Source organism: Dama dama, chromosome X (assembly GCF_033118175.1).
Source record: "Dama dama isolate Ldn47 chromosome X, ASM3311817v1, whole genome shotgun sequence".
Lineage (NCBI taxonomy): Eukaryota > Metazoa > Chordata > Mammalia > Artiodactyla > Cervidae > Dama > Dama dama.
The window spans coordinates 122,520,819-122,539,173 of record NC_083714.1 but is presented as its reverse complement, the minus strand read 5'-3'; the positions used below and the strand labels follow the sequence as shown (position 1 = coordinate 122,539,173).

The 18,355-nt window shown below is 40.4% G+C and overlaps 1 protein-coding gene across 5 annotated transcripts in view; it reads right to left on the bottom strand.

Annotated features, from left to right (window-relative positions):
* Positions 1-18,355, bottom strand: part of TAB3 (TGF-beta activated kinase 1 (MAP3K7) binding protein 3) — a 90,572-nt gene that overhangs the window by 27,620 nt on the left and 44,597 nt on the right. For all 5 annotated transcript variants that reach the window (XR_009692023.1, XM_061137106.1, XM_061137104.1 and 2 more), the window contains 4 exons: positions 13,337-13,447; positions 10,040-10,231; positions 2,804-4,265; positions 1,816-1,976 (listed from right to left, as the gene is read on the bottom strand). Coding sequence is in view for 4 of the 5 variants with exons in the window: in XM_061137106.1 (XP_060993089.1) it covers positions 1,816-1,976; positions 2,804-4,265; positions 10,040-10,141 (1,725 nt within the window). In the remaining variant the exon portion in view is untranslated. The remainder of the gene's footprint in view (positions 1-1,815; positions 1,977-2,803; positions 4,266-10,039; positions 10,232-13,336; positions 13,448-18,355) is intronic.

The following is an 18,355-nucleotide window of genomic DNA, read 5'->3' as shown; positions in this document are numbered from 1 at the left end:
AGTCTCCTGTCTCCAGAGATGGATGCAAGAGAAGGATACTGGATCAGGTGTGCAATCCTTAAATCTCCTATCTCCGGGGATGCTAGGGAAGGATAATGCAACAGGTTCGCAGTCCCCAAGTCTCCTGTGATGATGCTAGAGAAGGATACTGTATCAGGCTTGCCATCCCTAAGTCTCCTGAGATGATGCAGGAGAAGGATACTGCATGCGGTTTGCAATCCCTAAGTCTCCTGTCTCCTGTGATGCTAGAAAAGGATACGGCATCAGGTTGGCAGTCTATAAGTCTGCTGTCTCCTGAGACGATGGGAGAGGATAGTGCAAGAGGTTTGCCATCCCTAAGTCGTCTCGGTCTCCTGTCTCCTGAGATGATGCTAGAGAAGGATACTGCATAAGGTTTGTAATGCCTAAGTCTCCTGTCTCCTGAGACAATGCTACAGAAGGATACATCAGGTTGGCAGTCCCTAAGTCTCCAGAGACGATGGGAGAGGACAGTGCATGAGGTTTGCCATCCCTTAGGCATCTCCCGTCTCCTGAGATGATGCTAGAGAAGGAATACTGCATGAGGTTTGTAATCCGTAAGTATCCTGTGATGCTAGAAAAGAATATGGCATCAGGTTGGCAGTCCCCAAGTCTCCTGAGAGGATGCTAAAGAAGGATACTGCATGAGGTTTGCAATCCGTAGGTCTCCAGTGATGCTAGAGAAGGATACGGCATCACCTTGGCAGTCCCTAAGTCTCCTGTCGTCTCCCATTAGAGCTCGTGTCTTACTTCCCTAACCAGAAATCAAACCCATATCCCTTGCCTTCGGAGGCAAAGTCCTAACCACTATACCAGCTAGCAGCTCCCAAACCCTTAGCTTCTCTTTCCCTCCTTTGTCTCTGAACTTAACCGTGGTCAAAAGAGGTTAAGAATGCCTGCAGGTAAAATAATAGAGCAAGGTGATTCCTCAAGAACACACAAGAGTTCTACACAGAGAGCTTCAGAGGACGCCTAGTGAGAGTAAAGTACATGGAGGATGCAGATCGACTAGTTGAAGTGACTTCTCGCACGACCTCACAGATCACTTACCATATACAGTATTCAAGTTATTTCTTGAGGGATGACTCGATTCTTCCCTCTAGCAGGTATGCACTAAACTCCTTGCTTTGGACCACACTCATAAGCTGTAAAAATTGCTTGCTAAATCAATGTTGAAGAGTCAAATGATATTTTGGATCCGAGGTTTTTAAGAACTGTTGAACTAACATAGCTACCAATTTGTTAACAGTATGTGGCCCAAATCTATGCATGATAGTACTCCTATAACCCCTGTTACAACTCCTGTTCATACTGTTATCTTAGTTTCTACAATTATCTACACTTCAAAATTACTCTGCTTGATAATGATCTAGAGTCAACACTTTCCAAAGATGCATACTGATCTTGCTCTAACTCATGTACATGAATGTACTGAGAAAAATAACTGTCTTAAATATATATGTACATAATACACAAAAGCATAAATGAATACCTGTGAACACTTATAAAGCATTTGGTCAAGTTTTACTTCTCATTTCTATTCTAGAAGAAAGCAATCTACAGTGACTGAGCTGCCATACATTAATTATCTTTGAAAATACTCATGAAACTGCAGAATTCCCCCAAGAGAACAAAAGAAACTATCCATTTATTTGGTTGAGAACAAAAGGCAAACATCCTTCATGTGCTGCTGACAGAACAAAACTCTACCGGGAAGAGAACATCAGAAGAAAAAGCCCAGACAGGCAACATGCCCGCCCTGCCCCCGCCCAATACATCCTAGTAGATCCTACTTACCGTTGGGATCGCCGTGGTGCAGCTGACCCTTCTGAGCCGCCTCTGCATCAGGTCATGCTCCATACCATTAACTTCTGCCTTCAAGCGCTCTAGCTCCTCTTTCTCAAGTTTCAATTGCTTTGCTAACCTCTCCATCCTTGCTCGCTGATGTAACAGCAAGGCTATAGCATTACAGACAAAGTCATTGCAGAAAATAACACTGAACAAGTCACAGGGACATCTGTACATGCATGGCTAATGTATGAAATACCCATAAAGACCTCTGTCATTCAACTTCAGTTGACATTTATTCTAAAGTCTTGCTAATGTGATTTGGCCTTCCTATGTGCTTTAATTCGGATCCTGTTCTTTCTGCCAAAATAATATCATCTATACATTCCTCCTCTTCTAGTGTCCTTAGTTTCCCTAAGATTCTCTTTAACGATCCCTGGGTGTTGTTTCACATATACTGAAAGAATAGTAAATTCTCCCCTACCTTTTTAACAAACTTTTAAGATACTTTCTTCTCTTTATACTGAGTTAGGTCCACTGTGAACTACTCCAATAATGTTCTTCATTACCAACCCTACTTCCCATAAATACACAATACTTAAAACTTCCTCACCCTCTTCAGTGCATCTGCTTAAAAAATACTCAAATGTTTCCCTGTGATAAACTTTAGGCCACCCTCTATGAGTCACTTTTTCCCACTCCGTACTTGGCGTTTTGGACCATATTGATTTCACTGGCCTACGATTTTCTCCCAATGAATGCACTTCTTTCTTAACACACAGTCTTTGAGGGCACTCTAATCATGACTGCATTTTTCTATTTTAAAGTAAAATCTGTAGATGATTCTCAAGTGCTAACCCTATTCTTAATAGCAATACTACTGCTGAATATTTAATACATAGTACATTAATTAAACACCTAATATAAATTATTTACTTTTGAGTAGGAGATTGCCATCACCCCACAAAGACATGTCATATAAAAGGGCTGAAATTACCTTGTGTATAGGCATAGTCATCAGATCCAGAACTGGAACTTCTCTGATATTTATGGCTTCCCTTTTCTCCCCCAGAGCCTGGTATCACTGAAATGGGCTGAATAGGTTCTGGGGCTGCAGAACGTTCTTCTTGGTCCACTAAATTTAACAGATTTTCAGTCGTGGCTCGGCCTACAGTGATTTTAAAAACGGTTGTTGGGTTTGGTATCATCCGAGGAGATGGTGATGGAACACAAGAAGGTCCAGTGGGCTGTGTATATGTAATATACACAGGATTGACAGTAAACGGAGGTTTCGGTTGACTGGATATCCCTCTGGAAGGAGAACTTGACGGTGGTGTGGTGGCTGTGTACAATGAGTGCTGATTCCGTGGAGATGGCTGGTTACTGATAGGTGAAGGACTCCTATTCATGGCTGTTCCAGATCTCTGAGAGGGTTCTACTGTAATTTCTATCTTCTTCATGGATCCTTTGGGTAAGCTAGATGTTGTATATGGGAGATAGGCTACCGAATGGCTTCCCTGTTTCTGATAGCTAGGAGGTCCTTGTTGATATGGATGGGGTGGCGTCGTTGAAGGACTAGGTGGCATAAAGACATGAGAACTGGGGTGGCCCAACGGAGACGGTTGTACTTGATGCTGAGGAGAGCTGAAGGGTGAAGGACATTGAGAAGGAGGTGGTGAATGGTAAGCAGGTTGAGGGATCTGCTGTTGTTTGGGAGAATACTGAGAAGGTGGATAGTTTTGTTGATGTGGATACACAGGTAAAGGACGCTGGCTATAATGAGGCACTGGGCCCTGTGGTGAGGACTGCCACGGCGTATTCTGAGGAGTCTGTCTTCCTGATGAACTCTGAGATGTCTGTCTAATATAAATAGAACCAGGAGACCCATACAGATTGCTCGGAATTTGTGGAAGAATTTGTAAAGCTCTTGGTACAGTCTGTCCAGAAGGGAGGTTTTGGGATACTGTAACAGTAATTGGATTGGTACTATACCGAGGTATGTGCATGTAGGAAGGAGGTGGCGGTGGTGGTGGTGAAGGCCCTTGCATAGCAGATGGAGTCATTCCTGTTTGCATGGAGGATGGCTGTTGAGGTGGCTGTGAAGGAGGAGTAGCTGCACTTCTGTTCTGTTCATTCATAAAAAAAGGATTGTAGTTGGGAGTAGCAGCGACAACAGCTGGAGCTGAGTGTGGTTCCTGAACTAAACATATCAGCTGTTTACCTGCTGCATGCTGTGGATCAATATGTCCATCACTTGAGCTATGTACCAGCGTTCGACCGCCATTAAGTTGCACACCATCTCCTGGGTGGTAGCTACTAGGAGAATGAATACCCAGGTTAATATGCAAAAGACGGTTTCTATTCATCCTGTTGTCATCTGGACTATGGTATTCCATATATAAGTATTTGCTACTCTCCTGGGAAAGGGCTCGGCAACAGGCTTCCAGATTGTTGTTATTCTAGGGGAAAAAAATGGTACACAGAACATTGGCAACATTAACAGATCCTAATAGTGGAACTGAAGCTTTGCCACAGATTTATGTAAACACAATTGTCAGAAGATAAGTAGACAATAATATTTTTATACACACAAAGTTTCACGGTCATCGATCCTGAAAGGCAGATCCCAAACCATTCATATTATTTTACAGACATTTAGCTCACATAACGAGTACTACCGCTACTGCTACTGCTACAGAAATGTACAGTACCTACTAATGAACCTTGTGACTCAACCCCAACTTTTCTGACTCCAAATCCAGGACTCATCTTACATTTGTTGCATCTCAACAAATTACAATGTTGGGCTAATCTTGGATTCACCACACTTGCTGTAATCTACAAGTATAAGTCATATCCATTATTAATATTTACACTAATACACAGGAAAATAACCATGCATTAGTTTTCAAAAGGCAAACAAACCCCAAAGTGAAAAAATAACAATACAACTCCTAAAGATTCAAAACAATAAAAATTCTCAAGCAGTCTATACTTTTTATTATTTCACCACAGTTATCCCTATATCATTTCAACTGTTTCATTATGAAAGATTAAGTTAACAGAAGAAATCACTTAAAAAAAACAAAAACAAAAAACAACAAATCCACTCTTTGAATTATGTTTCCAGGAGTATGCCAAACTTATAGTAATTTAACACAAAACCCACCCAGTCTTGACTGCCTTAATGAAATTCATTCACATTCCGACAGTCTCAAACGTTTTTACTTGCTCAAAAGTAGCTTGGTAAACTTTCAAAATTTCAATTTTTAGAATTACATACACACACAAAGATGGTAAATAACAACTGCCATTTTAGATGTTCCAATCAACAGCGATAAAGCAGTATTCCATTAAATAACAGAATTCAGAACTATTGTATTAGTCTAAAACACATTTATTCATGGCCTTTGAAGTAATCTGTTAAAGTTTCTCAATTATCATGACCATCTCTGTACTTCATAAATATATATACAAATATGCACATATACACGTATTACTGTACTTTAGGGAGAAGTACATTTTATTAAAAGCAAACACTTCACTTCTGCTGAGAACCGAATACAGCTAAATAAACAGCATGACATAAAATGCTTTAATTTTAGAGGGAGAACTCGTAGGGTTTACTGATTCCAACTCAACTCATTCCCAGATGAGAAAAGACATGCCTGGAAAGTTCCAAGACTTGACAAGTACTTAACTAGTTAGCTGGAGAGCCAGTTCTAGATTCTTCGTTTCCGGACACCCAGTGCTCTTTCCATTGTCATAAAGTAATTTCAGGGGCTAGTGTATGATGCTAAAAGTACACTGCTATACTGAAACTTTAGGGAGTGAAAGAAAATTCAGTCAAGCAAACCTGTGTAAGATGAATTCCCAGAAATACAACAAATTGGCTTTATCAAAACGCCACAATAACTTTTCTCCTTTTCCTTCTATAAACCTTTTGATACTAAAATTCAAATACTTTTTACAATATTACCTGAGCCAGGGAAAAAAGGAATTGTTGGCATTGAAAAAGAAAAGAATTACGTTTGGGCTTTTTCTTATCCTGCTTTAAATCATGCTGATCAAGGGCGGAGAGGACACAGATATTAACATAGACAATAGATATTGTTAGATAGTCAGTGAATTTGGAGCCAAAAGATTCAAACTGGCTGCCGAATAGACAACGTCACTGACAGATGAAGGGACGGGAAGAAAAAAAAGAAGAGAGAAAATAGCTCCTTCAAGGTTTGTATAAATCTATGGATTAAAAGGAGAACAAAATCTAGAGTTTTATTTGAAATCTAAAGCAGTTACAGCCACTTTACTATTTCACTTTTTTTTAAAATCAATTACCCTAAAATTTCATGTTTTCTACACTGATTTAGTTTCCACAAAAAAGAACCAAATTCTAATGGTACAAAGTTGGAAGTTGTCAGCCTATTCATACACATGTCTATAAGTGACAGGCTGAGTATATTTTCTTAGGAAGAAAAATTTAAAACCATAAATAAAAGATGGTTAAGTGTTTTCTTTATGGAAATATTTTAATAATAACACCACAACAGATTCAAACATTGTATCAGACCTGCTAAATGTTTTAAAAAGAAAAAAGAATAAAAAATTTACCAAACAGTAAATATGAATAAAAAATGATAATCTGTTTAGCCAGTCAAAGAGGTCAGAACTTTTAAGAAAACATATATGAACACTCCTGAAAGGACTGAGGCAATAAGGCATCATATCCCACAAAACTGATCCTCCATTGGGGGATGACAGCCTAGAGGGATGCTTTAAAGCTTGTTTATTAAATTCAAACTACTGGAGAAAGAGGGAGGGAGGGAAGGAATATGTTTAGAGTTTGGGATAAAACAGATAAACAAGGACCTACTGTGTAGCACAGGGAACGATCTTATATTCAACATCTTTAATAACTTATAATGGAAAAGAATCTGAAAAACAAGGGATATATATGTACCAATTCAGTCGCTCAGTCGTGTCCGACTCTTTACAACCCCATGGACTACAGCATGCCAGGTGTCCCTGTGCATCAACAACTCCTGAAGCTTGCTCAAACTCATGTCCATTGAGTCAGTGATGCCATCCAACCATCCCATCCTCTGTCATCCCATTCTCCTCCCACCTTCACTCTTTCCCAGAATCAGGGTCTTTTCCAATGAGTCAGTTCTTCACGACAGGTGGCCAAAGTATTGGAGTTTCAGCTTCAGCATCAGTCCTTCCAGTGAATATTCAGGACTGATTTTCTTTAGAATTAAATGGTTTGATCTCCTTGCAGTCCAAGGGACTCTCAAGAGTCTTCTCCAACACCACAGTTCAAAAGCATCAATTCTTCGGCACTCAGCTTTCTTTATAGTCCAATTCTCACATCCATACATGACTACTGGAAAAACCATAGCTTTGACTAGACAGACCTTTGTCAGCAAAGTATTGTCTCTGCTTTTTACTATGCTGTCTACATTGATCATAGCTTTTCCTCCAAGGGGCAAGCATCCTTTAATTTCATGACTGCAGTCACCACCTGCAGGGATTTTGGAGTCCAAAAAAATAGTCTGTCACTGTATCCATTGTTTCCCCATCTATTTGCCATGAAATGATGGGACTGGATGCCATGATCTTCGTTTTCTGATGTTGAGCTTTAAGCCAACTTTTTCACTCTCCTCAAGAGGCTCTTTAATTCCTCTTCGCTTTCTGTCATAAGGGTGGTGTCATCTGCATATCTGAAGTTATTGATATTACTCCTGGCAATCTTGATTCCAGCTTCTACTTCATCCAGCCCGGCATTTCGCATAATGTATTCTGCATATAAGTTAAATAAGCAGGGTGACAATATACAGCCTTGACATACTCCTTTCCCGATTTGGAACCAGTCTGTTGTTCCATGTCCAGTTCTAACTGCTGCTTCTTGACCTGCATACAGATTTCTCAGGAGGCAGGTCAGGTGGTCTGGTATTCCCATCTCTTGAAGAATTTTCCACAGTTTGTTGTGATCCACACGGTCAAATGCTTTGGCATGGTCAATAAAGCACAAGTAGATGTTTTTCTGGAACTCTTGTGCTTTTTTAATGATCCAACAGATATTGGCAATTTGATCTCTGGTTCCTCTGCCTTTTCTAAATCCAGCTTGAATATCTGGAAGTTCATGGTTCATGTACTGAAGCTAGCCTTGGAGAATTTTGAGCATTACTTTGCTGGCGTGTGAGATGAGTGCAGTAGTTTGAACATTCTTTGGCACTGGAATGAAAGCTGACCTTTTCCAGTCCTGTGGTCACTGCTGAGTTTTCCAAATTTGCTGGCATATTGAGTGCAGCAGTTTCACAGCATCACCTTTTAGGATTTGAAATAGCTTAACCGGAATACCATTGCCTCCACTAGCTTTGTTCATAGTGATGCTTCCTTATGCCCACTTGACTTCGCATTCCTGGATGCCTGGCTCTAGGTGAGTGATCACACCATCATGGTTATCTGGGTCATGAAGATCTTTCTTGTACAGTTTTTCTGTGTGTTGTTGCCACCTCTTCTTAATATCTTCTGCTTCTCTTAGGTCAATATCATTTCTGTCTTTTATTGTGCCCATCTTTGCATGAAATGTTCCCTTGGTATTACTAATTTTCTTGAAGAGATCTCTAGTCTTTCCCATTCTATTGTTTTTCTCTATTTTTTGCACTGATCACTGAGGAAGGCTTTATATATGTGTGTTTATATATACATATAAGCTGTATCATTTTTCTGCACACTTGAAACTAACACAACATTGTAAATCAACTATACTACAATTAAAGGGAAAACAAAGGTAAACTACTGTGTCTTATATATATTACCCACAAACAGAAATTTTCCAGAGGGAGTAGGTGGTAAGTGTCCATAGTGATAAACAACAGTAATCCCAAATGAAGAAAAGACTAAAAAACTGAAGACAATGTAAGTTATCAACACATCTTCAATGTAAGTTATCAACACATCTTCACTGAGTTGAGTTTAAAGTTCCATTCTTTTAACTTAGTAAAATGAAAACAAGCCATGAATAGACTACAGATAATAAAGGGCTAAATTAAATTATATTCAAAAAACAAGGTCAGACCTAGGTGGGGCCCTAGGTTAGTTATGAAACTGACTGCTAGTAAGTGGTTTACACCACAAGGATTTCACTCCAGAAACCAAAATGGGGCTAAAGAGTGGAAATTCACACTGGAATTGTATGTGAGAAAAAATAAAGACAAGCTCTAACACAAAAACAAGACCTAGTAGAAGGGCTTGCAAACAAAGAAAGCACCTCTGTTACCACCACTGATCTGGGAGTCTCTAGCCTCAAATAACCTCACCTACATCTAGGTTTATATTATATCCCGGGCAACTCACACTGCACGGGAGAGCTTGCAGATTGTATACAGTAAGGTGGAGTTTGAACTGGTCGTGTAAGGAAATTCAGTGGGGAGGACAGAAATGCTGCTCTCAAAGCTCAACCAGCTAGGGAAATGCTATAACCCCAAACACACTGAGATTCTGTGAAGGATGATGCAAAACTCAATAGGTGGAGTGTTAGGCCTATTTCTCTGCTGCCCTTTCAATGGGAAGACACATTCTATTAGAGAAGAAAGATTTATTTCAATAGAAGACAATAAGACAAAACTAACATGATTAAAGAAAGAAGTCTTATACTTAAAATTGGATATTAGTGAGCATTTATCAACTAGAAAAACAGGAAAAAAACTGGTGGGGGGCAAGAATTCTCTAAAAACTTAAAAAAAATAGGCTTAAAAAGGTATATGGTCTATGAAGTTATAATGATAATCTCACAACTCAAAATTCAGTTCTAAGGACTTGGGGCCTGATAGCACAAAGCCCAAAATGTAAGAAGTGAAATGCATGAAAACTTCTCTTCTTTTTGCTACATGCCTTTGTTCTTTTCTCTACATCACTGGTTGTCAGTGGGGAAGACTTTGCCTCCCGTGGAACATAGGAGATTTTCGCTGCCATGTAAACATTTTTGATTGTCACAAGTGCAGGGATACTAATGGCATTTAGCAGGTCCTAAACATCCTACAATGCACCAGGCAGATCCCTACAACAAACACTGTATCAGCCCACAATCTTGACTGTGCCATGATTGAGAAATCCTCTAGATGTCTCTCCAACTTAAACAAGAAAACTGAGTTCTTCTCACTACGATACAAAGCCAGCTCTAATAAGGAAAACTGTCATGTAATATCACTATCATTGGTGGGTAATCTACCTGTAACATGCACTGAGACACCACACCCTCTGGAATCTCAGGGAAACGTTGTCGGAGGTCATGGAGAACCTGCATATCAAGCTGAGGACTGCTTTGCGCCATGCCAGAGCAAATGGAGGTCAAGTTTCTCTTAGGAAATGGATGCTAACCGGCCTTCCAATAGTAATGGTCTTCCAATACTGCAGTCATTTTCTATTGAAAAAAATTAAAGTATGGTTAAATTTATTCATGTATTTCACTTTATTCCGAAAGAAACCATCAATACCATAAAATAGAGAGATCTACATATTCTAAGTATACCAAATTCTACAGTTGAGACATTGACAAATTCTACTTAGCCAAAGATTTTTCTGATGTAATATATAGCTAATCACTGGTTTCAAAACAAAAACAACAAAAAAAGTCCCAAAACTTCAGTTCCGTTTTAATAGTTAAAAACTGAAAAAAACAGCAGCTATATTAAAAAATATAGAGTATTACTGTTTGGTGACCGTATTTTTCTCAGTCTTGACAAGTCCTACTTACATATTATCACTCATGTTTTCCTAAGGCCTATCAAATCAGTCACTCCACTAAAGGGGGTTCATCATTTTCAGTGTCTGAAGTAATACAACAGGAATTGATAATAACACCACAAATCAAACACGTCCTGTTTGTCTTACATTCTTCCTGTACTTTGAAGTCAAAAGGTTTGAATTTTCAGTTTGAGTAAAGGCAAGTCAATATCTAAATGAAACTATTGAACAAACAAACATGGACATGTAGAATCCTTTGTTTTCAAAGACAATGCTGGTGGCCCGTCAGTAGCCTGACGTGCCTGGCTATGTTCTCACCTACTTATGGTGCGACTGGCCCAGGTGCTAAGATGCCAGGATTTGAGGGCACACTTTGAATAGAGGCAAGTGACCCCCAATCTCACTGGTACAAGTTAGGCACCCATGTAATTAAAGGCAACTCGTGAACTTAATAATGAAATCATAAATCAAGTGGCACCATCAAATATCATTAACTGATCCCTTTTTTAGTCTCTGTTTTCCATTTTTATAAGGGGAAAACTGTTCAGTGTATACCACACAATCTCATAGTATTTCTGCTGTGATCAATCATGATAGGGTCAAATATTTCTAGGACTGAGAAGCATCTTCCTAAGATGCATGGAAATCATGACTATCTAACATACAAGGCTGAACAACACACACAAGGGAGGGTCATCTCACATCAAATCTGTCTCTTGTGCACAGGTCCCCCCTGAACTTTAAATAATACCATTGCCTGGGGTACTATAGAAACTACAGAGAATATTTTACAACTTTAAAATGCTAAAGGAAAATACTGAATTACTTTTGCTGATTTATAATAAGTATATAATTAAAAATAAATACCATGAATTATCCTTTGATTAAAAATAAATAAATTTAAGAAAAAAAGGAGAAAAAAAATACCACGTAAACTCTAATTTGACTTTAATTATAAGCAGTGACCTTCATTTTGCATGCAATCTGTTGACTTTTACTGGGCATCAAGCTCTCTCTTTTCTTCCTTCTAAGCCAAGACTGTCAAGAGTAATCTACACTCTTTGTATCTATGAGGTGGCAACAAAACCCTATGTGTAAGACTCTGCCTAACCATAGGTAAAAATAGCTATTAGGACCACTTTAATGATGTTCAACATCAACATGGAGGCTACTTAGTGAACCTAAAAAAAATACAAATATGGGAAAATAATACAGATACAGATAACACACACATGCACAGATTAAGGCTTTCTGGCCTCCCTATGCAATTCTGCTCCCTGCAGTAAATCTGCTCTAATCTGGCTCAAATCACTGATCAGTGAAATTGTCTCTTCATCATCTTTCCACTGCTAAATCCAGACGATATATCTTCTGGAGTCTATACTCCCTAACCTCTGCAGCATCTGACACTACTGATCAAACCTTTTTTTTTGTCAGTCTCTATAACATCACAATAGCCTGTTTTCCACCCATCTTTCTTGTCACATTAATGCTCACCTGGATTTTGCCCTCTTCTTATTCTACATCTTTGTGCCCAGTAATGGCACTCACTACTAATGTTTCAAAAACATTTAAAGGTGATGGTTACCAAATTGCTATCTTAAGTACCATGTGAGCTGCTTCTAAGACTCTAGACAGAGAGTTTACTGCCTACACACAGCACCACCTGGATATTTGCAAAGATATTAGTCAGTATGTACAAAAAGGAACTCTTGACCACAATCCTTCCCCAAACAGTGTTCTATAAATACTACTACTATTCAGTTAACATAACTAGAAACCAGAGTGTGCTCCTCGACTTCCCATTCTTGCACAACCAACTAAACAGAAATAGTAAATCAAATGGGTGATGATATATACCCTGGTTCTGCCATTTAGTAGTATCTAGGAAAGAGACTCCAACTTTATGCCTTTAAAGCTTCATATTTAAATTGGAAATAGTTGGAGGGTTGTAGCAAAATTTAAATACCAAACAGTAATAAGTCAGGAAGCATCAGTTACTATTATTTAGGGCATGTCTGAATACTGTTCTCATCAACATTACACCAGCAACTTCCTGCTGTTCTTCCTGTCTCAGGTCTTGCCTTCCCCCACATCATAGCCAGAATATCTGTTTTCTACTCTCAACCAGAGGAGCTATGTGTGATCCTGTGCATGGCTGCCCCACACTGTCTCCTCTCAGGGCATTAGCCCATGATATTCCATCTGCCTGAGATGCTTTTCTTTTTTTTTTTCAATGAGATGCTTTTCTCTTTTCCTCCCTCTTCAATGCTTCTCCAAGCCATATTGGTGCTGCAAAAGTCAGTATTGATGGCTCTTCCTCCTCTAAGGAGGCTTCCATTGACAACCACCCTCCCCCAACTTAGTCCTGCTGCTATAACTCTCCTCCTCCTACACTGGGCTAAAGGATTCTCCACTATACTGCCACAGCAGGCTGTGCTAATCCTCATAGGAGAGCCAAACACAGTGTACTGAAGCTACGCATATATGAAGTCCTTGCATATGGAAGTGTAGCTCCACCTAGAATGTGTTATTCCAGAGAGAGGGGAAGTATTCAAATGATGATTGGAGCTGGCCATAAGGACCTGAGAGTCAGCTTGAAAAGGTTCCCACTGGCCAACTCTGTGACAATTTGAGCACCAATAATGGAAAATAATGAATTATAGACCTGTATGAAAGAGGAACCCATGAGTCCTAATACATAAAGAGTTATATAGCCCAATAATAAACAGTTAAATACACACATGCACAAATGAAAGGAGAATTGAGGGCTTTTGCTTACAGTGGAATCCAACTGGTAAATATGTGCAGGAAGCGCTGGAGCTGGAGAAATGATCATTTTGCAGCCATCACAGTACAGACTACTTCAAGAAATCACCAATGGATGCTGCACCTAAGGGGAAATTTGGATGAAGTTAGGCTATATTAATGGTCTTAAAGTGTCTCCCTAGAGAACTGCTTATTAGCTAGCTGCAAGGGGGACATTTACCTATACAATGGAGAAACTGATCATCATCTCGGGTAATCAAAATTAACATCACCAATGAGGGACAGATGGACAGTGTACACCACCAGATATGATACCCCTAGAAGAATGTATCACTTTATAATATTCCAGCTAGGAATATGTCATCTAAAACTATTCATGAAAAACAGACAAATCCAAAATGAGAAACATTCTATTAAAAATAAAACCCAGGGAGTGGAAAGGTGAGAATGTCATGTTAAAAAAGTGCCAATGTCCTAAGAGACAAAGGCTAGAAAAATCAAAGATTAAAGACAAGAGTAGAAGCATGACAACTAAATGTAATATCAGATCACAGACTGCATCCTATAGTAAATGGAGAAAAAATTATAAAAGAAATAAATGGATTAGTGGACAAAACTGAAATGTGGACAATACATCAAGAAAAGTATTCTACCAATGTTAAGGTTGTATATTGTCACCATGCTTATTTAAATTATATGCAAAGTACATCATGAGAAATGCTGGGCTGGATGAAGCACAAGTTGGAATCAAGATTGCCAGGAGAAATATCAATAACCTCAGATATGCGGATGACACCACCCTTATGGCAGAAAGTGAAGAACTAAAGAGCCTCTTGATGAAAGTGAAAGGGGAAAGTGAAAAAGCTGGCTTAAAGCTCAACATTCAGAAAACAAAGACCATGGCATCTGGTCCCATCACTTCATGGCAAATAGATGGAGAAACAGTGGAAACAGTGGCAGACTTGATTTTGGGGGGCTCCAAAATCACTGCAGATGGTGACTGCAGCCATGAAATAAAAAGATGCTTACTCCTTGGAAGAAAAGTTATGATCAACATAGATAGCATACTAAAAAGCAGAGACATTACTTTGCCAACAAAGGTCCATCTAGTGAAGGCTATGGTTTTTCCAGTAGTCATGTATGGATGTGAGAGTTGGACTATAAAGAAAGCTGAGTGCCGAAGAATTGATGCTTTTGAACTGTGGTGTTGGAGAAGACTCTTGAGAGTCCCTTGGACTGCAAGGAGATCCAACCAGTCCATCCTAAAGGAAATTCATCCCGAATGTTCATTGGAATGATGTTGAAGCTGAAACTCCAATACTTTGGCCACCTGATGCGAAAAGCTGACTCATTTGAAAAGACCCTGATGCTGGGAAAGATTGAAGATGAGAGTAGAAGGGGACGACAGAGGATGAGATGGTTGGGTGGCATCACCGACTCAATGAACATGAGTTCGAGTAAACTCTGGGAGTTGGTGATGGACAGGGACGCCTGGCATGCTGCAGTTCATGGGCTCGCAAAGAGTCGGACATGACTGAGCGACTGAACTGAACTGAAAAGATTTACTGACTTGATAATTGTGCTGTGGTTATATACAAGAGTATCCTTATGTTTAGGAAGTAGGCAATTAGGAGTAAAGCGCATGACATAAACACCTTACTTTCAAATGCTCTGTGAAAAGAAAAAATCAACATATGTATATATCTGCATATATACATCATGCATGCACACACATGTACACAGAGAGAGGGAGCAAGTTACAAAGCACATGGGGAAAGGACATAAAACAATATGGCAGAGGTGGAAGACTCTGAGCTCACCTCCTATCATGGGCAAACCAAAATCACAACTATTTACAGCGCAACTATTGATGAGAGAGTCAGCAATCTATCAGAAAAGATCTACAACTAAAGATATAAAGAAGGAACCACACAGATGAGTAGAAGAGATAGTCGCGGTACACTCAAGACCCAAAACCCTAGGTGGGCAATCCACAAACAGGAGGATCATTATAACTGCAGAGGTTCTCCCCAGATAGCAAGGGATATGAGCCCCATATGAGGCTCCCCAGCTCTGGTGTCCTGCAGTGAGAAGACAAGCCCCCCAGAATATTTGGCTTTGACGGTTCTCACCTTCAGAAGAACCAAGGGCAGTGGAAAAGAGAGACTCCACTCTCTTAAATTCACACATTAAATCTCACAAGCTCCAAAAACCCATGACAGAAACAGAAATTGGGAAGGAGCCTGAGTCAGTCACACCCACTGACCTCAGAGACTCTCCCAGGGGAAACTGGTGGCCCCCATTTTGGGAAGCTGCTTCTATTATATACACACTGGGGCTGGCATGTGCCATTTTGGAATCCTCCATCTAGCTTATAAGCCTCAGGATCCCACTCTGTCCCTTCCACCAGTCTATAGGCACCAGTACATGTCTCAGGCCAAGCAACTAGCCAGGTGGGGACCAGCCCCTACCTACCAGCAGAGCAGCAGTACCCACAAGACCCACCAAGTCCCATCCCCACCCACCACCAGGCCCACACCAGCTCTGAGACACCTTGAGTCCATCAGACAGACACCCTGGGATCCAGCCCCACTCACCAGCAGGTCAGCATCAGCTTTGAACACCATGGAACCCATAGCCAGTCGAGTGGAGAACTGACTCTAATAACCAGCAGGCCAACACAAAAGCAGGGAACCCCAGCCCCATAACTACCCACCCTTGAACATGGGTCTGCCTACACCAGTGAGCCAGCACTAGGCCAAGGACACCTGGCATTCCACAGCCAGTTGCCTCCTGACCCAGCCCACCCACCCAATGTCTGCACAAAGCAGGGCCTGGTGCCCAACTAGACCAGGGGCCAGACACACCTACAAAACAACAGCCAGCCTGCCACAAGAGAAGGACCCATACAACCCACACAGGGGGCTCTCCCCAGAGAATATAGTTGATGACCAGAGGGGAGTGTGCTGCTAAACCACGTACAATGTCTCCTACAAAAGGCCACTTTTCCAAGGCTAGAAAATATAACCAATCTACCAGATACACAGAAATAAAAATGGCAAATTAGAAACACTGAGTCAACAGCGTAACATGCTCCAATCAAAGGAACAAGATAAAACCTAGTAAGAAGAACTAAATGAAGTGGAAATAAACCTAATAAAGAATTCAAGGCAATAAACTACAGTTGATCAAAGAATTGAGAGAATAATGAACACAGTGAGAAGTTTAACAGAGTTAGAAAACACAAAAAAGAACTAAACAGAAATGAAGACTATTGTAAGTGAAATGAAAATTACGCTAAAAGGAATCAACAGTAGACTAAATGACACAGAGGAATAGATCAGCGAGCTGAAGAGAGGATAGTGGAAATCACTGAGCTGACCAAATGTTAAAAAAAAAAAAAAAAAAAGACATGACGACAGTTTAAAAGGACCTCTAAGATACCGTCAAGTATACTAACATTCAACTTACAAACATCCCAGAAGGATAAGGCAGAGCAAAGGGGCACAGAACATATTTGAAGACATAGTAAGTGAAAACTTCCCTAACACAGGAAAGGAAATAGACATCCAGGTCTAGGAAGCAAAGACTATTCAACTGGATAAACCTAAAGAGGTCACACCCAGATACAATGTAATTAAACTCACAAAAATTAAAGACAAGGACAGAATATTAAAAGCAGTAAGGGAAAAGCAAAAGTAGCAAGGAAAAAGAAGTTACATATATGGAAACTTCAATAAAGCTATCAGCTAGGATTTTTTGGAGAAGCTCTGCAGGCCAAAACAAAATGGCATGATCTTTTCTAAAGTGAGGAAAGAGAAAAAACAACAACCAAGAATACTCTGACCAGCAAGCCTCTTATCCACCTTTGATGGAGAAATCAAAAGTTCTACAGAGAATTGAAAACTAGAAAGACTTCAATACTACTAAACCAGCTTTACAAGAAATGTTCAAGAGTTTTTTCTGAGAAAAAGAAAAGACCACATCTAGAAACATGAAAAATATGAAAGACAAGACAAGATCAAGATGGCAGAGGAGTAGGAAGGACATGGATCTCACCTTCTTCAACAAACACATCAAAAATACACCTACATGAGGAATTATTATCACAGAACATCTACTCAATGCAGACAAGGCAAGAAAATCTCCATGTAACTAGACAGGACAAAAGAAAAAAAAAGAGAAATCTGGAGCCTGTAGGAGGGAGCTGTGAAAAAAAAAAAGTATCCACACACTGGGAAGTTCTCTCAGAGGTAAGACGATCATCTGTGACAGAGAGGGAGCTTCGGAGCCTCAGAGTACAGTGCAAAAACCAGTCTGTAGAGGGCAAAGCAGAGTGAGACCTGTAAAGATGGTTGGTCTGGACACCCAGCACTTTCCAGCCTGAGATGCTTGTCCCCTGGGGCAGTCAGGGTCTGGGTGCTGAGGCTTGGGCTTTGGAGGTCAGAACTGGGCAGAGGACTGCACTTGGCTGCGTGGAGATAGCCTGACGGAGCTAGGGGGTGGTGCACCACACTGAGGGAGTACTGGAAGAAGACTGGGCCCACCACAGAGGAAGGTGCCATTGCTGTGGGGTGCACAAGGAAAAAGGAGGGATCGCCATAGTAGTTTCTTTCTCTGCATGTGCTCTCAGGCAACAGGGCACCACCTATACAAGCTTTGGTATGAGCATGAGCCGTCACTTCCATCTCCCAAGGCAATAGAAATAAAAACAAAAAATAAACAAGTAGGGAACTTCCCTAGTGGTTCAGTGGCTAAGACTCCACGTTCCCAAGGCAGGGGCCCCAGGTTCGATCTCTGGTCGAGGAACTAGATTCCACATGCAGCAATTAAGTGGTCGCATGCCACAACTAAAGATCCCGCATGCTGCAATGAAGATTGAAGATCACTGCAACTAAGACCCAGCACAGCCAAATAGATGGGGAGGGAGGCGGGAGGGGGGTTCAGGATGGGGAACACATGTAAATCCATGACTGATTCATGTCAACGTATGGCAAAAACCACTACAATATTGTAAAGGAATTAGCCTCCA